Source organism: Mauremys reevesii, linkage group 2, assembly GCF_016161935.1.
Source record: "Mauremys reevesii isolate NIE-2019 linkage group 2, ASM1616193v1, whole genome shotgun sequence".
Lineage (NCBI taxonomy): Eukaryota > Metazoa > Chordata > Testudines > Geoemydidae > Mauremys > Mauremys reevesii.
The window spans coordinates 208,237,915-208,265,114 of NC_052624.1; the positions used below are offsets into that span (position 1 = coordinate 208,237,915).

The 27,200-nt window shown below is 43.6% G+C and overlaps 2 protein-coding genes across 9 annotated transcripts in view; one reads left to right on the top strand and one right to left on the bottom strand.

The window, feature by feature from the left end:
• Positions 1-1,907: 1,907 nt before the first annotated feature.
• On the top strand, positions 1,908-10,905 carry CABYR (calcium binding tyrosine phosphorylation regulated). Of its 5 annotated transcripts, none has more exons than XM_039523381.1 (6): positions 1,908-2,017; positions 2,870-3,051; positions 3,160-3,213; positions 6,162-7,091; positions 8,712-9,359; positions 10,095-10,187. In XM_039523381.1, exons 2-5 carry the CDS (start codon positions 2,904-2,906, stop codon positions 9,353-9,355), a joined length of 1,776 nt encoding a protein of 591 aa, XP_039379315.1. In that variant the 5' UTR covers positions 1,908-2,017; positions 2,870-2,903; the 3' UTR covers positions 9,356-9,359; positions 10,095-10,187. The 5 variants fall into 5 exon arrangements, with proteins under 5 accessions (XP_039379315.1, XP_039379317.1, XP_039379319.1 ...); XM_039523383.1 differs by having other exon boundaries at positions 9,207-9,359; XM_039523385.1 differs by having other exon boundaries at positions 6,162-6,434.
• A 662-nt stretch (positions 10,906-11,567) lies between these two features.
• The window catches only part of OSBPL1A (oxysterol binding protein like 1A), a 122,884-nt gene continuing 107,251 nt past the window's right edge, over positions 11,568-27,200 (bottom strand). For 3 of the 4 annotated variants that reach the window (XM_039523378.1, XM_039523377.1, XM_039523380.1), the window contains 4 exons: positions 22,394-22,510; positions 21,298-21,421; positions 19,408-19,498; positions 11,568-12,735 (listed from right to left, as the gene is read on the bottom strand). In XM_039523378.1, coding sequence (XP_039379312.1) covers positions 12,633-12,735; positions 19,408-19,498; positions 21,298-21,421; positions 22,394-22,510 — 435 coding nt within the window. In that variant the 3' untranslated portion in view covers positions 11,568-12,632. Of the gene's footprint in view, positions 12,736-19,407; positions 19,499-19,906; positions 19,969-21,297; positions 21,422-22,393; positions 22,511-27,200 lie in introns of those variants that run through there. The other variant, XM_039523379.1, reaches the window with a different exon arrangement.

Consider the following 27,200-nt stretch of genomic DNA (forward strand, 5'->3'; position numbering starts at 1 on the left):
TGTCCCCGGCCCTGCTCCGCTTTGCTCCGCTCCCCCGAAGCTCCCATTGGTCCCAGTTCCCCCTTCCTGGCCAATGGGAGCTGCAGGTGGCGGTGCCTGGAGGCAAGGGCAAAGCATGGATCTCTCTGACCCCCTGCTCGGGGGCTGCAGTGCTGGCCGCTTCTAGAGCGGCGCGGGGCCCACGGCGCCACAGGGGGAAAGCCCACATGCTGTAGTTTGCGCACCCCTGCCCTAACGCAATCCCCATCCATGCACAGCTTTCTAGCTCAAGTTAAGTGGTGCTAACTGGCCCTTTAGGGATGGGGTGCGCTTGAGTGCTGCTGATGCTGCAGCAGTGCTTAATTTTTGCCAGGGCTGCACCCTGGCACCTCCAGGCTTGGCATTTCAGAGCCGTGGCACCTCTGTGCTTGCCGTGTCAGTTATGAAAGTAAAAAAATTGCTTGTGCCCAGCACCTACTTGCTTGAGCCCGAGCAACTCTTTCATTACAAATTAAGCACTGGGCTCAAGCTAGTAATGCAAAGGGGATACGGCAGCTGAGTTACAACTCAACTACTAATCCAGTTACTCTGCTAACCAAATCACTGGCCATGTGGCTACTCACTTGAACTAGCGCCAAAGGAGTCACTTGGACTAATCCAACCAGAATTAACTGTTGCAATGAAGACAAGCCCTAAGATAGCCATGGGAGGCTGGCAAAGCCCCTGTATGTAACGAATTGTCTTCTGCTTCTACAACCAAACCAGAAAAGAAGTTGCCCTTTATGACATGGAAATTTGGTTTGGGAGCCTGGTACAGCAGCAGTCCTATTAGAGAAAGACTGCTCTCCAGCTTGAGGCAAGCCAGATCTGAACTCATACTATTCTGGGTCATGTTTTGGACAGAGCCCCACCTCGACCCAGCACAAAGTGGAAAGTCTAATTTTTTAGGATTATGCTGACTTTGACAGTCTGTCATAGTCAAGGAAAGTGAAATCTAGTGTAGCAAAATCTCCAATCTGTTTTAACTACTCCCCTCTCTTTTCGCCTTTCCTATTATTTTATATGCAATGGGGATGAGAAACCTTGGTATGTTTAGTTTGTCAGATAAATAGTTTTTAATGTTGTTCAAATGTGAAGGGCTGAGTTATGTAAGAAAGCAGAGCTAATACAATCCTGGTTAATAGTCACTACTACAATTCAATCGCGGCAGCACTTCCTCCTGCTTACATAAAACCCTAAAAGCAGAGCCGGTACTTGGCATAAGGGCTTGGAGCAGCTTTGCAGTGTGGGGGTGGGGGATATTCCTGCTGAGGGCCCCCCACTGGGCTGGCACCGCTCTGCCTAAAAGCGCCAATGTAGAATCAGGAAAAAGCCTAGGGCAGATGCCTCATCAAGGTGCGTTTTGCTGCTAGTTTTGAACTTTTGGCATTTCTGAAACTTTCAAAAATTAGAGTTAACTGGTGGGGACACTTTTATACTGGCATAAAAACATTAAAGTTCCTGACGACAGACGTTTCCCCCGCCTCATGCAAGGAAAGCCTTAACCTCTAGTTTGGTTTGGAGGCGGTCAGGTCTCTATCAATCATTGGTTTTTCAGAGGTATTTGGGTAAACCAGACCCAGCCTGGTACCCATTGTGGAAACGAAGGAAAAACTAAGCTCGGCCCAGTTTGCCAGTGTCTCCCAGCTGCCGAGAGTGAGGGGGGGCCTGGCTCTGGGCGTAGCGGGGCCAAGAAGCCGCCACCTGTGCCCTGAAGCCAGCTGCTAACAGCTGGAGGGTCAACCCAAGCCGCCAGGGAAAGCGATGGGCCAGCCCCGCTTCTCATTGGCTGTGAGCCAGCGGCGGCCACGCCCCTCTCCGTTGGTGCCCACCCTGCCCGGGTAGGTCTGTGCGGAGAAGCCCTTGTGACTTCACAAATGGCACTCCGTCACCTCCCCTGGCCCCGCCCACCACGACCCCCCACCTATAAAAGGCCCCGCCTGCTGCGGACCCCTGTAGAGGAGGCTCCGGCAAGGGAGGCGGAGGAGGAAGCGCAAAGGTCTGGGCCGGAGCCGCTGCCCCTCGCCCCGGTTGATGGGGCTAAAGGGTGGAAGGAAACGGGCTTCTCCGCAGGGGGCAAGACCTGCGCCCGGGGGCGGGGGAGCGCGGGCCGGGCAGCCCCGATTTCGCCCCTGGTTTGGTCAGGTCCCTTCCCGGGGACCCGGCGCAGGCAGGGAGCCCACAGCGCCAGAGGTGCGGCGGCGCCGGTCCCGGCTGTGCGGGGCGCTGCCTGGCCGGGCTGAGCCGGGCGTGGTGGCGACGGACTACGCCACCCACGGGTGCTGCGAGGAAGCGCTTCGCTAATAAGTGGGTGTAACGCCGCCCCTTTCACCAGGGATCTCCCAGCCCGGCAGCGAGGGCTGTGCAGATCCCACCTTGCAGCCGGGGGAACCGAGACCCCGGTTTTAGCTCAGTGTCTTGTAAAATCTGGATTTATACAATTCGTGGCTGAATGATGTTTAAAATAACCCCAAACAGACGTTTAAGAATGAAAAATTGCTTAAAAAACTGGTGATGTCCCTAAGAGCTGGTGCTTTAATGGGAACTCGCTGACTTCCTTTTGGGCAGTGGCTGAACTTTTCCCGGCCCCACGTTTGAACTGTCTTTCAGGTTTGTGAGTGGGGATTATCTGGGCACGTGAAAACGGAGAGGAAATTGACATTGTTGAAGTAGTATATGTTGTTATAATGGACTGAAAACCCATTGGTAGTTAACGGGTCTTGGGGATTGAGAAGGCCCAGGAGAAATCAGCATCATCTGCCATGGTGATAATACACCTGTCTATTTCCAGGCTTTATGGGAACCCTAGTGGGCTACACACAGTTACTTACTCAGATATTTTTCCTTGTAGTTGTGAGAGTGTAATTTGTCTCCAGTTGACGAAGATGCATTCTTCAAAACCCAGGCTTGTTGTTCCATATGGCCTCAAGACTTTACTCGAGGGAGTGAGCAGAGCGGTTCTCAAAACCAGTCCAAGCAATATCACTGAGTTTGCAGCTCTCTACTTCAGAGAGCTAATTGCATTTAGAGAAGGTTTGTTCCTGCTTATATGCTGTGATACACATTCAGTACATTTGAAAAGCTGGGTTAGTGCAGAATGCTAATCAAACTGTCCATCTTAACTTATACTTTTACCTCCAGAAAATCCCAATTTGGATATAACAGACCTGGTTAGAGAATTTCATTTCACCAGAGGTAAGAAATGTGTCAAATGCTGCTCTTATTAAGCAACTATGTTTTAAAATACAGTGTATTGTGATTATGAGCATCAAACCTACATAGTCATGAACAATCCCCTTTAAATGATCTTTTGACCATTTTCATTATGAATAGTAACAACATTATTTAGCACCTGTCATCACAATGTACCTTTACAAAGTATGGGCCTAATGCTATAAACTGCCAAATGCCTTCCTTTGATGCCTCACAGGATGGGACTCTAAAGTACATACAGGAATCCCTGCAGACAGACGCCTTTGGTGCTGCAGATGGGTAGTGGGAAATACAGGCTCTCGTTTAGGGTCTTGTCTACATAATGCTTGTTTTTGGCACTTGAAGTGCCATATTTCCATTTAGCAAAGAATTTCTCTGGCGGAGATTGTAACATGACTGTGTCACAAGGGGCCAAATCTCCGTTGTAGGGTACTAGCAGGTGTTGCATTAGTGATGTCATATAGCCAAAATTAGTCTGTCTTATTGGCCTGGAGACCCATCAATCACCTGCTTGCATCATCTTGAACTGACATTTTGCTCACCCATTGACTCCATTATGACACAGTTTTCTCGTCTGTTTGCTCATCCCTGCCCCTCCCCTTCTATTCAGTTGCATATGACCCTGCTGGAGCTGTGAAGGAGGTTGTTGGAAAGGTATTCAATCGGAGGCCACAAAAATGGCAGACTTTTCTCCTCCCAGCAGTTAGAGAAGGGGAAATGGTGCTTCTCGGAAGCTAAGGGTCTCTTTCGCCCCTCACCCCCCGTCAGTAGTTTGTCATGATGCTACAGGCCTGGACCAGGTCTCAGACTTGCAAGTTGTCTTTGTGACATCACTGGTAGAGCTGTGCAGAAAGTAAGGTTTGAAAATGCACCTGGCTCTAGCTAAAAGGACTCTAAAGCTATTTTGGTAGTTTGGGCTGGTGCTCTGAGAGAATAAATTATTACTGGTTCAGTTTCTAAGAACTGACAGGAGGCCAGGTGGTCCAGTGGCTACATACCACAGTAGGAATCGGAAGACTTGAGTGCTACCCCGTTATCTGCTACAACTTTGGGAAAGTCACTTTGCCTCTGTTGCTCTGTTTTCATGTCCTGCTCTATGTCCATCTTTTCAGACTGTAGGCCAGGGGTCGGCAACCTTTCAGAACTGGTGTGCTGAGTCTTAATTTATTCACTCTAATTTAAGGTTTCGCTTGCCATTAATACATTTTAACGTTTTTAGAATGTCTCTTTCTATAAGGCTATAATATATAACTAAACTATTGTATGTAAAGTAAATAAGGTTTTTTACATGTTTAAGAAGCTTCATTTAAAATTGAATGGCCCCTGGGCTGGTGGCCAGGACGGGGGCAGTGTGAGCGCCACTGAAAATCAGCTCGCGTGCCACCTTCATCATGTGTGCCAGAGGTTGCCTACCCCTGTGGTAGGCAATTTGGGGCAGGGCTTGTTTCACAGTCTGTACAATGGTGCCTAACACACAGACCCCAATCTCAGTGGGAGCCTCTTGGTGCTACAGTAAAAACGAATAATAATGACGGACTGAAAGGTGAGAACAATGTAATTTATTAAGCAGTGTGCTGCACATCTGGACATTAAGTACAGGGAGAATGATCCTCAGCACGCAGATGCTGTGTCCTAAACTGATAACTGCCTTTTGAGAGGATTAGTCAGCTATGCCCCAGCACAGAACAAATGCTCTTGGGAAGGCTACAGAGTGGGTGGTGGGGGAGGAAGGTGCTAAGGACACAAGGCAGCTGCTGTGCCTGGAGATACACATGTAAGTGATCTACTATTGTTTCTGCAGCTGTGAAGGGAGCTTTCTGAGTGTGGTGCTGGGTTGTAAATGGTGTGTGCATTGAGAGAGGCTGGGTTGCCACTCAGAGTGTGTAATTTAGAGAGTTTCTGCTATTAGAGTTTAAATTTGCCATGAATAGAGGGTTCTAGATTTATTGTAGCTCTTCTGCATTCCTGCTCCTTCCTCTGGCTGATCTTATCCACACATGACATTAGGTACCATCTCACCACCAACTCAAGATCTACCTCTGTTTCCTGCAGTCTCCCATGCTCCTCCATTCTGTCCCATATCTACAGCTGTGCCATTTTTGCATGTGCAGTGGCCAACAGACTAAACACAATAAAAACAGAGCTCCTTCTCTCCTCTGTTTTTCATGTTTTCAACCATGAGAGCCATGAAAAGCCCATCAATTTTTCCTGTTTCTCTTTCCAAAATCCACCCCTCCATCTCTACTGCCAAAACTTTGCTCCGAGCCTCCCACTGACACATACACGCTACTTCTTTAGGTAAGACCCATAGGGCAGGGTTTATGCAAACACTCCAGTTTCATGGGATTTGTGGTGTGTGTCCAACATATTTTGTATGAATCCAAAATGCTTTGATGCTCTAGGTAGGTTCCAAAGGGAATGATACATTTCTCAGTTAAGTATTTGATTTGCTTTTTCCTATTGACTATTTTTTTGACCGCTAATTTTTTTTTTTTTGATGCTGTGGGGAAGATGATAGTGGCTATGATGTGGGGGAAGAGAGGGTTTAGCACTAGTAAAATTTTACATATCCTGCTCCATGACGTTTAGCCTGTATGTTAACAGGCAAACAGAAATCCCATTTTAAACTGATGTACCTCTTGAATCTAGAATGACCTGACAAATTCACTTTAAAGCAGGGGGTAGTCAATTTTTTTTGTCACGATCCAAATGTCCAGGTCAAAGGGCACAAGGTCCAGACTCTAGAGAAAATAATAAAAATAAATGAAAAGATTTCAGGGTCCGTGCAAAGCCTCTGGTAGTCAGAATTTGGCCCGTAATCTGCCTATTGATTACCCCTGCTTTAAAGGCTTGATGAAGTGTTAAACAGGCAGGTTGTACAGAGGTTGTTGGAAGCACCTACTAACTTACTGTCGTGCTCTTTTAATTAGTAGAGGGCTGGACTGATAGACTGCCAGAAAAGAGAGCTGACCTTGGAGACATAAGTGTAGTGTCTCCACTTTCTGAGGAACCCAAACGAAAGGAAAAATCCACAGACACAGAGGAGGACCAGTTGCACGAAGGCCCTGAACCTGAATACAGCAGCAAAACTACACAATACCCATCGACTCACTGTGAACTTGCAGAAAATGAATCATCCCCTAAGGGACCTGAACTTGCCTATGTCCCAGCTGATCCTGCACAGCTTGCTGCACAGATGTTAGGTAACACTGATTCTGTTCCTTCTCTGAAGGATGTGGCAACAAGTGTGCAATCTTTACCTGAACTGTCTCTGAGCTCAGTGGACACAACAGCTGCACCAGTAGAAGGTGCTGCTGAAGACGCTACACTTACCCCAGCTGCTGAGGGTTCTGCAGAGTCTGTTAGGTTGGAGTCAGCGGTTCAGAGTCAGGCCTCCATTGTCCTAGGGTCCTCCAGCAGTCAGGCTGAACAAGCAACAAGTGATGTAGATCAAGCTTCCTCAACCCCCTTGCAGGATGAACCACCACCACCTGCTCCTCCACCACCTCCTCCTCCACCACCACCTCCTAAAGATCCATTACAGGCTGTGCCTTCCCAAAGCGAAATTGAGGTTACATCAACCATTCAGGCTATGCCAATACATACTGATGATGAGCTCGCTACTGAAGGAGAGGTTCCACCTTACATAGAGCAGTTCCCGCAGCAAATAGTCATTCCCTTTTTAGAACAAGTAGCTTGTCTAATAGAAATTCAGCAGCCACTAATGCCTTCGCTAAATGCAGGTCAGTTTACATGCACTAAGCTCTTAGATCCATCTGCAGATGATGCAGAATGTGACCCTGAAAGAATGGAAACTACAGCGCAAATGGCATCAGCTGAGCAAGGTTTTATTATGTCAGGTAAGAAAGTCGGATCTTAATGAAAATTTCATATTCCAGGTTGACAATGCTGAAACTCAGCTGCTGAATTATTAAATGCAAGAACCTATGCCAGTGCAAAGCTATGGAAGAGATTGAACTTCCTCGCTTTGGGGCACATAAGGAGCTTTGGTTTCCTCTGCAATCGCCTGGCCCCAATGCACAGGTATTAGATCTCTCTGCAATTTGTTCCACAATGTGTGACTAATTGTGAGCAAGACCCATAACTGCTCTTGGATTAGTGTTGCCTGTATCAGAGGGAATGTGTGTTTACAAGTTCTTGCACATTGATTTGTTGTGGCATCAGAGGTGCAGACAGCACTTACTCCAGGAGCCAGAGTGGTATGTGGCACATACAAAAGGTATATGGAGGTGTTTTGCCTTTGAGCAGCCCTGAAAGCGTCTTGCTGAAAGTGAGCCACACAGTTTGAGGCAATGGCAGAGATTGAAGGTGTAATACATGTGCCTTGTGGCTGAGGAAGGGTGATGGGGGTGGCCAGAACTTTGAATGCGGCCTCACTTTGAAAGATTTAAATCCTAGCCATTGCATTAACATAGTTTTTGCATTTAAAAAAAGAAATGGTGGTGGTTGCCTGCACTGTCCTGTTCTGCAGATGGGTTGAGGTGGGTGGACGAGGCACTTAGCAGGGGGTTCTGCAGATGGGAAAAGGGCCTGGCACTTGTCTTCCTGGTGAAGTGCCACTGGAACAAACTCCTCACCTGACAAGTACCTGCACAGACTCCCAGCTGCAAACCTGCTCTTTCCATCCTCTGTGATAAGTGCCAAGCCCACCCCCTGCTCCCAGCTGGAGAATCCCTCCTGTGTCCCCTTCTCCAGTGAGAAGTGCCTGCCTGACTCCCCCTGCTACTGCAGAACCCCTCCGGAGCCCCTTCCAGGCCTCAGGAAAGGTAGAGGTGGTAAGACGTATCAAAGCATGTTACCAAACTATTTTGTCAAGCAACACCAAGGGATTTGCATGGCTGAAACGAAGGAATAACAATGTTGTAGCATGTGGCAGTGGTGCTGTAGTTATGGTTGGATGCAGCCTGCTTGTTCCGATCCCTGTTCAGGTGTTGATAAACTTTCTTTATAAAACTATCCTTTGAAAACACTGGCTGTAAAATGTAAGCGCCCACAGTACTTTGCGTGGCAGCTAAATAGAAATTGCTGTCTAACTCTGGCTGTCCAGCTGTAAAAATATATTACCCTGAATCCAGATGCATTTTTCTGTATGGTTTTAATAAACCAAAACATTTAAGTGTTGACAAAACTGACTTTTGGGTGGGGGGCAGACTGTTGCAATTCCCCTTGTGCTGGTCATTCAGAATCTCTGAGGCTTGGCAGCCTAAAAGGAAAATGTCTATAAGCAACTGAAAAGCGGGACTTAGAACTGGAAGAGTTATGGTCTCTTTGGCCATAACTCTAGCACCAATTCTGCTGCTGTTCTTTTCACTTCAGCCATGCAAAAATCTCCATCTATCTTCTCTAACATGCTTTCTTATGGCATACGTAAGTATAGGCATGTTATATGTAAGAGTCTGCAATATGATTGCAATTCATAGCTCCTGATACCAGCAATTTTTTAAATTTTTATTTTATAGCAATGGCAACAACCGAAGCAGGACAACCACCACCATATTCTAATGTGTGGACTCTCTATTGTCTAACTGATTTGAGCCAACAAGGTCGAAAGTCACCACCACCCCTTCCTCCTGCTGGAACTGGTGCTCCTTATCCCCAAGCAACCCTCTATATATCTAGTGGGAAGGAGCAACAACCATTCCTACAACAGCAGCTGACACCACAAGGTCCACCACCACAAGTATCCTCTCCAACTTATGTGATGATGGAAGAAGGCAAGAGGGGAAATGCACCACCTTTCATTTTAGTGGGCTCTACAGTTCAGAATGTACAGGACTGGAAGTCTATTCCTGGCCATGCGGTCCTTACACAGCATGACACAAGTGCTGTGAGGCGATTCACTACAGTACCCGTACCAGTTGCCAGGCCAGCAGATCTGAAAATGGCCACTCCAAACCCCAATTCTAATTCTGCACAAGAAACTGCTAGACCACCAACCCCAGTTTTTCTTTCAGTTGCCATACCCTTAGACGAGGTAATGTCTGCAAAGAGGGGCTCGGCAGCTGGTGATAAACAAGCAGGCATAAATCCCTTTGCAGGAAGCTATGGTATAGCAGGAGAGATTACATTTACTTCTGCCCCGGTCCGCAGAGCAGACTCGTGACAAGGTAGGCAGTTTCATATTGTGCTCGTGTCTGCTAGGGAGATGGTCACAGCTGAAGTTTTGCTTTATAACCAGAGGCTGAAGTTTTTGAACTTGGATGCTTAAAGTTAGGCTCCCAAACTGTAGCCTGGATTTCAGAGTTGCTGAGGACATAACTTCCACTGAACCTAAGCTTGCTGGGCTTTGGCTACCATTCTAGCCACCAGTGTATTTGACTTGAAGCTGGTTTGACAGTGGCTGGGACAGCCTAATTCCTCCTCCCATTCTGATGCACTAGTGTAGAGCGACTCTACCTGGCAGACAGAGCAAACACTCACTACTTTCATTTAGGGGATGGAGGTTCAGTACGACTTCTGATTTTAGATAAAACTACTCCAGAAAAGTTTGGAGCTGGTTTCTCCTCTGTACCTGGCATTTGCAACTCGTGAGTTAGCAATTCAAACCTATTTTCATCCTCTGCCAGATGTTTGAAATGGGAAATCACAGCGGCAGGCACATGCGCTGTAGATTTATACCCCAGGTTACTGTGCATGGTACATGAAAGTATAAATTGTAGCTTGAAGACATAGCACTTCCAACATCCTGGACACTGCTCATGCCTATTTCACAACTGCCCCCTGTGGACTGGTAGTCAACATCCCACCTTCTGGAAAGGATTGGAAGTGACCATGTGTGTGTTGGAGTGGTGGGAGAACAAATGTAATGCTCTCTATACTTAACCAAATTATTTCTTTAACAGGTTGAGAGGAGATGATGTCATGTGAACACCCCAGGATCGAAATCTGCATCTTAAAATAAATTAACTTAATACAAGCACTCAAAACTAATGCAATCCATTAGAATGCCTTTTTGTATTCTGCCAAGGCTCTGGAAATGCAAACAGATTATTGAAGATACGTATATAATGAAGTGTCCATGGGGGTGGGGAAAATCAGCAGCAGCACAGGCAATAACCAAAAGCAAAACCAAATGCCTCTGCTCCAGGGGGGAAGTAATGTCTGAGCCCCCTTAGAGATGTTTAGTTAAGACAAGTTGATCATGTAGTATTGTGTAAACATACAGCCGTAAAACCCCCTCAGTTTCACACTAGTTCCACGCAATCCCTTTCCAGCGTAGGTCACTTCTCATGCAACAGATCTGTTCCTGGCACAGAGTCAAAGCTGTGGCCTTAAACTCGTTAAGCAATGTCCTTATAATTTCTTGTTTTGGGACAGTCCAAGTATAAGTGAGGTGGTCAATGAGATTAAGGGTAAAAATGTCACTAAACAGATGGCAGATGCTGGCCTGTGCCACACATGAAGCCAGCGCTCTAGGAGTTTGTTAAAACCCATTCTAATGGACCTTAGAGTTGCTATGGAAAACACTGTATAGTTTTGCTGTAGCTTTGGAGCCTCAAGTTTATTTCAGTCTGTCAATGGTCACTGAGTGTGGGGGTGGTGTCATTTCAAGTGTTTAGAGAAGATGCAGACACTAAGCAATTTCCACTGGATAATTAAAATCAGCCTCTATTCTCTTAAGAGCCCTAGTCTTTGCTCCTTCTCTTGACCTGCTTCCTACTTTGAAAAATGAAGAGCAGGGACCATCTCCTCTGTCCCAGCTTGAAAATAAAGGAAATCACTAGGAGATGGGCTTTTGAGTAGCTATCTGCTTCTGGAGAAGAAACTTACCTGGGAGGCATATGCCGCTCAATGCTTCCTTCTCTATTTCTATCCAGTAATCTCTCCAAACAATCATTTGGAACTGAATCCTTTCCCTGGAACTTAATGGGTTTCAAACCCCAGTAGGTCAGTGTTTGAGCCAGTGGGTTGCACCCCAAGGGTGTCACACGAGGCTGGTGTGGTGGGGGAGGATTGTAATAAATCTTTAATATCTCCCAAATGAGGCCAAAAAAAGTTTCTAGACTCATTTCAGGATAGCAAAACCCTTCAAAGTTTGAGACATCAACTTTAGTAGAACAGATTTCTTGCAGTGATGCATGAGATGCCAGTGTGATTCAGCCTCTGTAGTTAGAAAGCTTCTTCCTTATTTGCTGAGCACAGTTCTTCCAGGGAAACCACTGTGACACATACTTTATGAGAACAGAACTGCAAGCTTTCAGACACATCAGCTGAAAGCCACACTCAGCAGGATGACTTTATAGGTGCAAAGGCATCTGCTTGGATCAGCTGATGCAACCCCTAGTATTTAAAAAAATGAATCTGAGCAATCAGAGCATTGGAACATTTGAAAGCCTTTATTAAGTAGCAATTAATGTAATTAACACTAACCTCCAGCCAGCAATTAAAAGTGTATACAAAGAGCAGCTGCAAGCTCTGTACCCCAGGTCTGTATAAATATGTATTTCCATAAGATTTAATGCACCCCAATTAAAGGGGTAAAGCTGGTGTGTACAGCAGTCTCCATACAGGTGCCCTACTGACTCCAAACCACACTTTCTAGGAGGAAGTCTTGTGCATTTGTACAGTGCATACACAGGTGCAGTTTAATTTCTCCAGTAGTTATGTTCTACTGGGTCCTGATTTTTAAAAAAAGTTTTTGCAATTGTACAACAATGGTGCCAAGCACCTATAGTTTCTAGTGCAGTAAACAGACTTTTTTTTAAACCTCTTACTAGAGTTCAGTTCAGATTAAACTTTTAAATGGCTCTTAATTCCTTAACAAAATGAGGTTGGTAACAAAACATGAAAGAACAAATTCAAAACACTGCACTAAACATGGAATAAATACTTGGAGTAATGTTACCAGTGTTACCTACAGCATGAACATTTGGGGATACTAGTTCTGGAATCACTGACCAGAATCCAGGATTCTTGAGAGTTATTTTCATAGAAAGCCATCTTATGAAAGTTAAGTAAATCTTTACAAAAATAACTTGCCCTCTCCTAGCTTCAAGCACAGAATAATGCAATTCATACCTGTGCTTTTAAACATGTCTGTGCCACAATAAATCCACCCCAAAGGGCTGTTGTGCCAGCATAATCATTAAAAGAAAGGATTCATAGAACACCTTCAAATGTTCTATTTGCTATCCACCGAGACTTAACAGATGTATTCAGCAAATATGACAGCACTAACCCATCAGAAAAACGACAGCTCTGAGCAGTTTTGTCCATGTTCCCCCTCTCCATACACTTTCAGACCTGTACCACCATATTTACTGCAGATGCTTAATATACTGTTCAGTAACTTGTCAGTTTTTCCAAGAGATGAGTAGAAACAAGGAAAATTAAAAAGATTAAGACTTAATTTGCATTAGTCATGGGCTCCCTTTGACATTTTAATAAATATCAGGTAAATTAAAGTAGTTTCTGTCCCAGTAGTTGCCAGAGTAAAGCCAGTCCTGTGCACCAGTGTAGGGATTGGGACCTTGATGGAACCACCTGTAAGAGAGGACAGGACGGCTGTGAGGAGACTAGAACACATTTCAGTGTAACAAAGTTCAAAGCTGCTTTGGTGCATCTTTCATGTTGGTTTTCAAACTAGTCTACTGAGAATTCAATGCTGCATCCCGCACTGTTTTAAGTCTGTTCAGACTGTCTTGATTTGCTAGACTTCTCCATTACAATCCCAGAATAGTTTCTGGCTGAAATCCATGCGGATATGTTGTGATGAGTAGGTAGTAGAGATTATTGTACAAGAAACAATTTACTTCAAAGCAGTTTTGAACAAGCCATTTTTGGCATGAATTTAAGAACAATTTATTACACAAGGATGCGAATACACTGCATTCCTGAAAGCTGAAGTCTATTATTTCACCAGCATTCTGATTTCCCCAAGATTTTGAAACCATTATTTTGGTAAGTGTCAAATACCACAGCTCACAATAATGGAGATCGGTGATTTGCTTCCCAACAGCAAATCAGCGCTCTTGAGGGAACACATCATACAGAACAGTTCCAGCAAGTTTTCTGCATAGTTATAAAATACATGCGAGGCATACACTGTAGAGCCATTCTACGGCATGACATTGGTTCCATTTGCATCAAGTTATTTTCATGCTTCCTGGTAGATGCTGCTTGCCTGTTGCCAGAAATACTATAATTTCACTTATTATTCAAGTCTGTAAATGTTTCCAGCTCTACAGTATATACACGAACAGTGATAGTACATCTTACCTTACAAATGTGTAACTAAGGAGCCATACTATTGGTAAGTACGCTTCTGATGTAGCATGGAGTCCCCTTTTATGGCTTGAGTGTCAGCAACTCTGCTCCCCTCACGCCAGCAATACTACATAAGATACCCTATGGTATGTGTTCCTTTGTACGTTATATGTCAAGAAGCACATCTTACCACTGCCCAGATAAGTCTCAAAGGTATTCCCTCCAATACAAACACCCCTATTAACATAATGTGCAATATGTCAACCTTCTCCCTAGTCTTTATTCACTTTCAAATCTGTGCCCAGTTAGACATCTCTCCCTCACACCAACATGTTACACAGCACCAGCCCTCAGAAAGGTGAACTAGATTTTTTTTTTTTTAAATCTGCGTGCTGTATTTGCACAATAAACAATGATCATGGCATCTGAGTTCACCTGCTGTAAACTGCTTTATGGTTAACACCTCAGCTTCTTTTTGGAGCTTAATTCACCACCGAACAATCCTTGCTTTGTATACGCCACTGCAACTAACACGGTCTCAAGCATGAGACACACTTCAGGATCATCGTAAGGTTTCAGGAAGATTTAATATAAGGGAAGTTTAGCGTATTGGGGTCGTTTGGTAATTAAATGTTGCTTTTTAAAAAAACAGAAAGGCTGGTAGTGTTTTATATTTATATACACACACAGTGCATTCTATTATGGAATATAGTCGTTACATAATAAAATGAGGTGGTGAACTGTAGCATGGATTAAAAGAAAATGTAAAAACCTGTCCAAGTATTTAAATCAATCATTCTTATCCTGTGCCAAGTACACCTCTACCCTGATATAACGCGACCCGATATAACACAACACAAATTTGGATAGAACGCAGTAAAGCTGCACTCCAGGGTGGGGGGCCCGGGCCTGCGCACTCCGGTGGATCAAAGCAAGTTCAATATAACGCGGTTTCACCTATAACGCGGTAAGATTTTTTGGCTCCTGAGGACAGCGTTGTATCTGGGTGGAGGTGTACTAGTTAAGGTGAGCAGGAAGGACTGTGGAAGATGCAGCAAAACTGTTGCACGACTTGTATCTGATCTACTGGTACTAGTTCACACATTTCAAGACCACAAGGGACCACTGTGTTCCTTTAGTCTGATCTCCTGTATAGCACAGGCCATAGAAATGCCCCAATATAATACCTAGAGCAGATCTTTTAGAAAGACATTCACTCAATTTAAAAATTGCCAGTGATGGAGAATTCACCGTGGCCCTTGTTAAGCTGTTCCAATGGTTAATTGCCCTTCCTGTTAAAAATGTACACCTTATTTCCAGTGGGTGGTGCTGTAGAAGCAAAATTTAGCTTACTGGGACTAGTGTTGTTAGAGTTCATGCACCTAATGAAGTGAGCATGGAGGGGGGGCTAAGGTTGAGAAGGATAGAGAGTATACTGGATCAACCACTACCTTGCAGCGATTGGAGGAGAAGGGAGAGGAGAGCATGAATATTGCTTGCAACAGCATAGGTGTTCATTGTGTTTTAGTGACAGACAAGGTCCCTGCACCAAGGAGCTTAACATGGTCTTTAGACCATTGGCCAAGATTTTCAAAAGTGGACTAGTGACTTTAGGGCTCTATTTGCTACCTGATTTTCCAGAAACAAACCAACCAACTCTCTGTGACGTCAGGCCCCTTTAGGGTGTCTCAAACTGGGCACCCAAAAATCACTAGACCCTATGAAAATCCTGCCCATTATGAAAAGTAGTAGACCAAGAGGATAAGGATCTTGCCCTAAGAAGTGCACTTCTCTACAGTGTGTAGTTAATGATGGTTGCAGACATTAAGCTATGTATTCCCTAAACAGAGGATCTAATATTCCTGGAAATATGTAGAAGGGTTCATCTCAAAATATGGATTGTTTTCTGCATAATTTTCTTAAATGGAGAGACCATAAAGCAATCTAGCTTCCCATGACCACACCTTGATCTCCTTATCAGAAGTGCCAAATGTGAATGCCATTGTCCAACAGATGGTTTCTAGATCCTAGCAATCTTAGAAAAAATTTCCCCCTTGTTTTTTATTTCAAGTAAACTGACAAATTCTTGATATAGAATGAGAATGGGGAAAGTGATAGGAAGGGTCTTGAATGCATGCAGTGCCTATCTACTGCAATTTGTATACTGATAGTAATTGTTAAGGTAAGGAAACCTAGAATACACACTGGATTATTCACAGTCACTGAAACAAATAAGCCCTGGCATTCTGACAAGGGAGAGGAGACCAATTGAGTCCAGAACTTCACCATATATTAACTCAGAAGAATTACAAAAACATTGTTCTATGCTTGTCTTAGGGCAAACCAAGCCAAGCACTTCGAGAAAGCAAGCAAAAAGTGGGGGTGGGGTGGGGTGGGGAGGGGAGAGAAGGACATCAGACAAGTCCAAACCTGGGACCCTGGGCTGTCAGATGACTTCAGATGGAAAAGGGGAAAAAAATGCAACTCAAAGTTACTACTAGACAGTCTGTGTAAAACAAACAGTATGATTAAGTGGTTTTACCACTCAGAATGTGGGTGTGCAGAAGCACTGGGTTTGCTGACCAGTGGAGAGTTCTCAAAAAAGGTACTACTTCTAGACCCAACCCCAGAGGCTATGTGGCACTCCAGAAACATGGAGCAGCACTGTTACAACGCTTGTCTTGGAATAAGATCATTAAACATTTCTCAAAGGGTGGAATACAGCCCAGCACACCCAACTGTGTGCTAGTTAGCACAGCTCAATTTCTGGTAAAGAGAAATAGGATGATGAGCCTCACGAGTCTGATGCAGAGCCCACTGGAAACTTTCAGCTAGATTTTTCTAGTCTAAATTCCAAAGCACAATTGCCTGTGTCAGGGTAGAGCAATACTGGCTCGCTAAAGGGTAGGAATGACAGTAAGAGGCTCAGCAAAGACGTACTCTGGAAGGTCCATTCCCCACTGACTTTTCTGAATCATGTCGCAAATCCTTTACTCTTAAATTCCCTTTTCCCCCACGGGGTGGGGATTTAAATCCTTTCATCCTATTGCTTCCCAGGTTTCCTCACTCACATTTCTTTTGCTGTGCTGTTTTGCACTACTGTCGAATCCCAGTATTGAGTGCAAAACTAATGAGATTCGAAAACAACTGCAAAATAAGTTGTTCATGCACAAGGCAAACTGGGGTTCAATGGCAGGGAAGGACTGGAAATAAAATAAGCTGACTGAAATGAGGAATAGGGAAAGTTTGCAGTGGGCTTAATTTTAGGCTTCATACTCCTGCAGCTGGACTTCGGCTGTCCACCCCACACCTTAGATATACCTTCCTTGACATCAGAAGAAAGGCTAGAATAGTGGCTGTGGACCACTGAGGGCCACAGTGGAGCTTCCAATTCTAGTCATTACATCAAAGGTGGCATGCTATTGGACACCGGAGGGGTCGTGGGGGAGGGTGGAGAGGAGAAACAAGGCTGTTAGCGTATAGGAATCCTAGCACAGAGAGGAAATTCCTCCCCACTGCCAGAGTATTTCCGGTTTATATAAACAGGCACTTAGTTCTCTGCAACAAACAACCAGCAGGTTTACTATCCCAGGTCTTCAAGTCTGGAAGCAGAGGTGAATTGCAGATACTGAGGAGCCTCATTATATTTCATGCTGTAGTGCTTTTGAAGCTGGCATCAGTTTTCAAATTCCAGGGGGGTGGCAGGCACTTTAATCTTCTAATCCAGAAGGACGGGAGCTGCTCAAAGCCTGATAAGACTAACTATACAGTCACCTGACTGAGTGATGAAGGGTTGGCACAGCAGGTGGCAGGTGCCCCTTCAAGTTATCTGTAAAGTGGCCTTGAGTTACCACAGCACTTAGTGGAAGTTACTCTCCTGAAGCACTATCAAACAAGGCTGAAGCTTTTCAGGGAACTGCATGGTATTGCCAAAGCTTTTTAATGGATTCCTAGACTCATGCATGAACAACATGGAATAGCACTTACATCCTTACTGCAATGTGTATTTTTAAAAAAATAATGCTGATGAATTTAAGAGAAACAGAAGGACTATGACTTTGTAGCATGTGTTGATTGAGTCCAGAGATATTTTTTGCTTTGAAGACGTCTTATGTGGGTTTAAATTCTTATCTTGCTCAGCCATTAGTAGACTCATCTAATTCCAGATGGCAGCTGTGACCCTCCCAGTAAAAGGGTGTCCCGTACAGGTGCAGCTTTTTTTTTTTTTTTTTTTTTTTAAAGGCTCTAAATATCCAGATGAAGAGTAGGATACATTCTCAGTCCTGGAGGGGGGGAAAGGAATTTGGGGGCTTTGCAGAACTGGAGCCCCATTTTACTAATTTATAAAAAGATTCTAACGACTTGCAACTAAGTTTAGTTGGCAATAGGGTAACAGGAAGCCTACGTGAAACTCTTGAGAGAAGGGTGAGTCTGTGGGTGGCACTTAGACTCCATTATGGTTAATGTGCAACCCCAAAAAGATAAGAGAAAGTCAAATGGATAAATAAATGCTCCAATGCCCTTCTGCTTTCCCATATCATCTACCTACAGCAGGGTGGTGGTAAGTTATTGGACTGAAGGGTTTTAATGTCAAATACTGGGAGCCCAAGTATCCTTATGAGGGACACCTATGTATTATGTAGGTCACAGAACTCTCAGTGAAACTATTAAAATTTAAATTTAGAAAGAGAAGGCTTAAGGTTTCTATTATTACAATCTGTCTGTATAACAGAACCTAACAGACACTGGAAGAGCAAGGAGAACCAGCAGAACACTTTCTAAAGCTGTTCTTTATTCAGTGAGGAATTCAAGAGCATATGTATATGGAGTTAGATTGCTTAAAATTCACTTCAGTAACCTAAATAAGAAAAAAAAAAATCTAGCAGAATGACAGAGCTTGACAGACAGAACTTCAAGTCTCAAAGCTTTGTTTATATAATCTGCATAATTGGCTCACAAATTGTGATAAGGTTTTATGGTCAAGCATCTACTATTGACACAGGCTTATCCCTTCAAAATGCTTGGCTTTCCGGGAGGACACATGAGGTCGGGAGAGACTGTGAAGAAGAAAACTTTAAGGTCACAGAAACAGTTCAACACCCAGGAATCATGGCCACCATCGGTTGCAAAGTGTTTCTTGAGGTGGTGGGAGGGAAAGGAGTTACGAAATCTCAGCTCTCATTTAGTATTTTTCCCAGCCCTTCTAGTTGTGAAGTTAGTTAGATCATAAACAGCTGCAACAGTCAGGTACATGGACCAGGCAGCATATTGCACTAACTTGCAGGAAGCAAAACCGATCATAGGCTGTATAATGCGAGTACTGTTTTAAATAAATATGCTTGATTGCTTTCTAATATAGTCGAAAAGGAACAATCCTTTGGTTAGTTTTTGGCACCACTGTGCACCCACAGGAATAAAAGTGGGTGGTTTTAGGGGGTCATGGGTGTGACGATACATAATAGTTAACTGGAAGAATCATTAAAAAGATAGGAGCTCCCTTCTCTCTGGGGCCAAGCACATTGTCTCCTCTGCTATTTTCATCTACTGATAGTGTAAGGAGATCAAATCAAACCAGAATCTCTTCTACTGTATGGCAAAGCACATGTGTATTGGTCAGTTGTACAGCATCACAGACTGCACGTGTCACAGTGAGCAGGCGTCAGTGACAACAGCTGTGTTCTTGACAGAACAAGTGATACTCAGGAGGCATGACAGGCTGTTTAGAGAAGGGGGAGGAGGGTGTTAAGCAAGAAAATGAAACAGGGCTGATGTTGTAGTGAGCCCAGTACATTCTTCACTAAACCAGGCATGACAAATACTCTGACCAAAATCTCAAATAGGATAGTAATAGAGCTGGAGAGGTCATCAACTCTTCTGGTGATTGAGAATAACCTGTGCGTGGACAGACACCTAATCTGAACAGCCAAGAACTTTATCAAATGCACCAACCTTGTTTTCCAGTCTTCCTCTGACTTGGACCGGTTTTTGCGGACAGCCCTTTGTTTCTCTTCTAGCCTTTTTTTCTCTTCACTAGCTATATCTGAAAAGGAACAGAAGTTGGGAAAAAAAAATCTTAGATTCCTGATCACTTTTATTGAAGCCCCTGTTATACTGAAGACTCAACTTGTTTCCAATACTAGTTTTGTCAGGTCATGCCAGTTTTAAAAGCCTCCTCTAAAGAGCAGACCCAGCAAAGTAGAGAGGCAATATTACGAGAAGCATTTCTGTTTTAGAAGTAAGGCCAACTAGAGGACAAGCTCTACCAGTCAGATTGATCAAAGACAGGTCTCGGTGTACGCCAAACTGTGGGTTGAGGCAGGACTTAAGGAACCTGAGAATTTGTTGCAGTTCTTGAGAAGAGGGGCTTTAAGATTCCCTTCAAAAGAGAAAATGGTTACATTACTGGACTGGATTAAGACCTGGATTCAGTCCCCACCTGTGCCACAAATTTGTGTGACCTCTGTCAAGTTGCTTCATATTTGGGCCTCAACTCCCCATGACAGAGACAATCTTCAAATGATCAGAGTTTAAAATTGTTACCAAAGTGATTCTCCTGATTTACAGCCTCTCTAATTTCTCCAGCTCCACTGGCTTATCGCAGCACTCAGCGTGTGGCAGTATGACTGCTGGGCAGAAACAAACAGATATACCACCACTACACAGCTTGCCGATATTGACAGATCACTGAATGTTAGTGCACTCTGTAAATTAAGAATGTAATACTAAATACTTTGGGTAAATAAGGATGCAACACAGTATGAGTCACTTCCACTAGTCACAGAATAATCCAATTTACAGGGAAAGGTTGAGACTGATCAGACTGGTCAAAGGAAGCAACTCGTCTACGGTGTATTTTAAAAAGCCTCAAAGGATCTCATTGCCCATCTTTGAGAACTCCTCAGTACCACAGCATCATAATGCCCAGCTACTCTAAAGTCACTGATCTCAAAGTGCTTAAAGCAAGTGAAAAGGTGTTATCCCCATTTTACAGGTGCACAGAGTGAAGTAACTTTCCCATAGTCACCCTCCAGGCCAGAGACACAACTGGGAATATAACCCAAGTCTTTAGTCCCTGAGTTCCATCCTCCAGGTCACGTTGCTTTCATTCAAACAAGTGTTACAAATCAGAGCATCAAGCACCAAACTCACTATAGAAAAGGCAGTAAACACTGCACTGACACCATGGCGATAGGCATCTTCGACACTTCTAGATTAAGAGACACATACAATTTGTACTAGTTAAACAGACTTTTAGAGGAATTGCTTTTCTTCCTCATGAAGTCTATTTTTTTCCTCTCCCTTTTGCTGTGAACAATTTTCAAGTGAGCATGCACTTCTTTTGAGGGGGGAAACTTAACTTTAGTAGTTTCAATCACATTACTGAAATTGGTATTTTGGATTGGTTGATGTAATGAAAGAATATTTTTGAGTGGAATAATGAAAGACTTTGTACAGCGGCAAGTTCTAATCATGGCAAACTTCACAACTTTGCTATTGCCCTTCATAAAAGGCCCAATTAAAAAGCTTGACAAAGCAGCACTCTGTGCCTTCTATCTGGCCTCAGTCTCTTCACTCTAATTTAACAATAAAAAAAATTAATGCTTATAATGCAGGTATGGGTAACATGCCTGACAAAGCTTATACATTTAAACATTTTCACTCACCTCCACAAGGATATATTTCAAAGGTATGTTCCACCACCACCAAAAAAAAGAAAAGCTTATCTGTAAAGATGGCTTGTTATTGCTTAAGGTAGTATCTGTAACCTTTTGGTAGGAGTTCCCATAAGTCTTTCAACTTTGACAAGTTATTTTGTATTTTTATTTTTAAAAAAGTTACCTATTTCACCATTTTCCATCGCTCTTATATCTGGCCGTAACCGGCAGTCAGTTTTAGGAACAACACTCTCCATTTCTTTATCCAATTCATTCAAAGCCATAGCAAAGCTAGTGAAGTTGTACATCTGAAAGAGACAAACAAAAATTAAAGGATCGCTTTATGAAAGTTTTGGCTGAAAAGAGTCTTCACTTATAAAAAGAGAGCTTTTCAAAAAATCAAAAGAGCACTGATATGTAGTAACATATAATTGTAGCAACTTTCTAATTGCTGAACTATTATGCAAGGTGAAAGTGTGCCAGGTATACATGGGTGAACATTTATGCTCATGTCTAATTAGAATGAGATCTGACTAGCCAAATAGGTTTTCTCCCTCCCTCTCTTTGTCCTTATTCATCCTCCAGGGGCTTTCCTTACCACCTCTACTAAAGCAACCTACCCTTCTCTTTATATGCACCTACATGACCACCCTGCCTGATTTTCTTTTGCTGCTTCCAGATCTCTCTAGCCAGACATCTACTCATCTGTGCTGCTCAGCTGTCTATCCAGCTCAGTAGATATTCATTTACCCACTCATGCTATGTAGCATTCCTCTGACTTATGGGTTCTTGTACTCCATGGTTTGTCTTACATAGCTTTTGCAGACTCTGCTCCTCTATGGACACCTCTGATGAGAGGTCTCATGCACTGGCTGTCCTGCACTAAACCCACCTCCCAAATGGATGGCAGTACTTAAGTGGCAACAGAGTGGGATAGTGAATTCTCCAGGCCACCGCTAAGTAGAGCAATTGCCTAATTCATCGTAATCAGTGAGTCTGTAGAGAAGTTAAGCTAAGCTAGAAAGAAGCCACGTCGGCACGCTGGCCTGTCCATCTACAATATGAGGCCTACATATTCAGTTCCACATTACATAGCTCATTACAGTTTGTGTTGGGGAAGTTCAAGATCATTGCAGCAAAAATTGATTTTACTGTAAAAAAAGTTTTTAACCACTGCATCATGAGCAAGGGAAGTCAGTGATTAAGATGTTCACTGTACATTTTATAGTTTAACAACAAATTGTCAAAGTACCAAACATTTAACCAGAGCCCTGGCTAACCTGTACTGAATTTGGAGGTCTTGGAGCTATCCTCCAGAGTAAAATACTTCCAGGAATAACATGCACACTTTCAGAATCTGGCAAAGGCATCTCATCTGGTTCTTCAGAATTGCCCACCTATAAGAAGCACAAATACAAGAAAATTTATCTGAGTCACAGGCTGTTTGCTTCAACATAAACCATAGAACAGTCCTACACAGAAGCTATAGTGAAATGAGACTAAGACATGAACCCATAAAAATGCATGAAACATACCAACAGAGAACACACGTTCATTGCCCCAGTACTTATTTTGTCCCCTTGGCTTAAGTAATGATTTTAACACCCACTGGCTTTTCTAGATGCATGTCAAGATTAGAAGAGCCATCAACTCCTCAGAGAAATTAAAAACAAAAGCATTCTATTTAGATAGTTCTGCCAATAGTTTTTTTTTACATTTATTCATTCAGCGTGCAGCTACTGAGAAATAGGTGCTTTCAAATCCACATTTTGAAGTTACTATGTGTTTCTCACCACCACAGAGAACACTAATGTTAGGGGTTCCCCCTCCCCATTTAAAATATAGATCAATTTTGGTTTTATTTATGCTGAAAGTGCAGACCATCTTTTCTTTTTTCTCCGACATTAAGGAAACATGCATCCTATAGTCTGTGCATGTGTAACTGCTGCATTATTGATGTTCAGCAAGTGGAGTCTTAGGCTCCATTGACATGATGTCAACAGTGAAAACAAGAAACATATTAAACAAATGCTCTTCTGAGAAGAGGCTACCCAATCTAGAAGGCTGATTGTGAACAGTCTAGGTTGATGCACACTGGCTAGGATGACAGTGCTGTACCATGGTTAATACCTTTCTGGAAATACTGCTTAAGTCTCCATCCAAACTAGCTAGAGTAGTAGAGGATAATGGTAGGGCAGACTGTTCTCCAATTGGTTAAAAGGTGCTTTGGTCCAGCAGCATAGACAGAACTGAAACACATATTAACCAATGTCCTTAAACTGCGCTATAAACCTGAAGTCCCAAGTGGTTGGCATGGTTTGGTAACAGCTCAGCCACAACAGGGCAAACAGCTTGGTCAGTCCCTATACTGCTAGACTAAACCGTAACTTGTTATGCTGCGGTACTGGATGGCAATTTTTGTCCCAGCGTGTTAGTTTACAGGTTAGTTCTAGATACAATTTGGTTCCACCCTAGCATGGGAAAAGCTTTAGAGCTCTTTGGAGATGGATTTCTACTAAACAAAGCAGACAGATGAGCACAATGAACAGAGTTTCCAGTTATGCATAAGCACAGTCTAAGCCCTCTTGTGAATGAACTTGGTTCTATGGTAGTTAGGCCAGGCAATGTGGACAAAGCCAATTGCTGTATCTGCATTTCAGCACAGAGAGAAACTTCGGCTAGAGTATGGTTTTGAACCCTTTTGACATAACTTGGGCCAATCCACGCTACCAAGACAAACTATTAGAACTTGGTTTAGTAATGAGATTATTTTGGTCTAGTGCTTTCAATATTTAGGATAAACTGCAAAGTAGCCCAGAATATCATGCATAGTAGATTTAATCCCTTGGCTGCTATCAATCTGCCAGTGCAGCTCTCACTTGGATATTCCTAGGCTGTGCTAGCACACTGACTCCAAAGAGTTGTTAGTATCCCCGACAGAACAGAATGACAAAGAAATTGAGGTAAAATGCTACTAGATCAAAAGAAGGAAGCCCCGCATCAACAACAAACTAATCCATAAACAAAGCACCAGATCTTTTATAAAATTATTCTATTCCATGGAAGCTTGTCAACAGTTGGTTGTGTGTTTCAGATTGTGTTTCAATATGTACATAAACATCACTGGCGTTACAATGAAGAGTGACTACAAACTAGAAGCACATTTTAGCCATTCTCAGCAGTTCCCTGGACATCACCTCAATTGATGCATAGCACTGAACACCACACTGTTTTTCAACCAGAAGTACGCATATCCCTGGGGGTACTCAACTCATCTAGATCCGTGTTTCTCAACCCGGGGATTGAGAGATGGTTTGGGGGTGTTGCCCAGAACCCCATCCCACAGGGGGCCCGGCAAAGCTAAATTACATGCTACAGCCCTAGGTGACAGGGCTTGCATTTCAGCCACACCACTCGGGGCTCTGTCTTCCGACAAGGCTCACAAGCGAAAAACAGACTCAAGTATCAAACTGAAATGTAAGTACAGTATTTATACTCCAATTTATTTTATAATTATATGATAAAAAATGAGAAAGTCAGCAATCTGTCTGTAATAGTGTGCTATGACACATTTGTATCTTTATGTTTGATTTTGTAAGCAAATAGTTTTTAAGTGAGGTGAAACTCTGGGTACATGAGACAAATCAGACTCCTGAAAGGGGTACAGTAGTCTGGAAAAGTTGAAAACCACTGAAATAACATACCCGTCACTACTTTGTATATTAATAACATCATCGTTCCAGATTGTTAAATACCACTCTAGCTTCACTCTGTAGGATTCTAGGACCCCTAAATCCAGTAGGGTCTAGACTTCACCTATCTTATCTGAGGACTGCACCCAGCATGCACAAGAAAGCTGACTGCAACTGCCCTCATCTTTAATGCAGAGGTGCAGTCTGCAGCATGGAATGCTCACACTTGATCAGAGAAGTCTCTTGAGTTTCCAGGGTCACAGCTGGTCACCCTGGTTTAAATGGTGTTACAGCCTTAATATAATGAAGGAGCAGTATTCATTTCATTCAATCCGTCTGTATGTTAATAGGATATCCATCTCTGCATATATAGAGACAGGTCTAAAGTCTCAACATCTTTTTGATGAAAAGGATAGCAAGTTTTTCCACAAAAAGATTTTATCCCTATACAATCAAAGGCTTTATGGGAAGGTCCAGGTTAATCTGCCGATGAGACATTGGCCCCCAGCAGCACATCCAAGTAGGTCCCCTAAAGAAAAGGGAAGTGAACCTACATGATGGCAGTACTAAGAGCAGAAGTAGCAGGAAGCCATGAGATGTTGGAAAAATTGGCTTGGTACGGCTTCCCACAGACTATATATTTTCATGGTACTGAAGCAAATCACTTGAGCATGAAGTGGTGAGACACATCTTAGTGCAACCCTTACATCACTTGGAAGCTCAGAGTGTGCTTACAGCAACATCAATTCCTTGAAGCACTGACATTGTGCCATCACCACTGGAAGGTGAAAAGTGGGCTGCAGTGGAGTTTTTGAAACTAAGAGGAACTGAAATCCTTTGTGGGCCTTAAGAACCAAGGGGCTAGATCCATGGTCAGACCTAGGCATTGCAACAGCTACCTTTTAGGCACCTTGCCATTTGGAGGAACCCTCAGCCAGGCACACAAGCTCTCTATACAATGCAGGAAGAGAATGAGATGCCTAAGCATGGGATTCACAGAAATCAGCAAGCTGCTTAAGATAGCTAGTAAGAAATGCTGAGGAGAGGGGAGCGCCCGGAGGGGCCTAAACTGAAAGGTAGCCAGACACCCACTTTTGGCCCAAGGGAGGCACCTATCGCTAGTCAGGATTCGCAGCCATCATAGAAACGTAGGCCTGGAAGGGATCTCGAGAAGTCTTCAAGTCCAGCTCCCTGCCCCGAGGCAGGACCAAGTAAACCTAGACCATCCCTGACAGGTGTTTGTCCAGCCTGTTCCTAAAACCCTCCAGTGATGGGAGGTTCCACAACCTCCCTTGGAAGCCTATTCCAGAGTTTAACTACCCTTAGTGTTAGAAAGTTTTTCCTAATATCTAACCTAAACATCTACTGCTGCAGATTAAGCCCATTACTTCTTGCCTTATCTTCAGTGGACATGGGGGGGGGCGAAAAAATCGATTACCATCCTCTTTATAACAGCCCTTAACATATCTGAAGCCCGCCCCCGTCATCTTTTCTTAAGACTGAACATGCCCCCCCCCTTTTTTTTTTTTTTTTTAGGGTGATAGGTCAGGTTTTCTGAGCCTTTTAACATGTTTGTGGCTTTCCTTTAGATGCCCTTCAATTTGTCCACATCATCCCTGAAGTCTAGTGCCCAGAACTGGACACAGCACTCCAGCTGAGGCCTCATCACTGCTGAGTAGAGAGGGAGAGTTACTGCCCATATCTTGCGTAGAACACTCCTGTTAATACACCCTAGAATTATATTAGCCTTTTTGCAACTGCATGACATTGGTGACTCATTCAATTTGTGATCCACTACCGCCCACCAATCCTTTTCAGCAATACTACCATCTAGCCAGTTATTCCCCATTTTGTATTTGTGCATTTGAGTTTTCTTTCCTAAATGAAGCACTTTGCACTTGTCTTATTGAATTTCATCCTGTTGGTCTCAGACCAGTTCTCCAGTTTGTCAAGGTTATTTTGAATTTTAATCCTGTCCTCCAATGTGTTAGCAAACCATGCCAGCTTGGCTTCATCTGCAAGTTTTATAAGCACACTCTCCATTCCATTATCCAAGTCATTAATGAATATATTGACTAGTACCAAGCACACTCCTGGAGTTAGGACCTAAGCAAGGTTAGTCCTCTTGCAAAAAACCAGTAGAGACCCCCCTACTCCATTTTAGCTAGTAGTCCAAAGGTTATGAAAAACTCACTTGGGATGTGGGAGACCTGTTTTCAAATCTCTACTCTCCCTGATTTGGGGAAGGACTGCAACCCAGATCTCCTTTCTTCCAGGAGTGTGCCCTATATGGTCACTCTCTCTGGCCCAACGAATAGTCAATTTATAGAAAATGGAACAGCTTCAACCGGAGAGACGGAATCCCACATCAGAATATCCCATAAACTGGTGATTT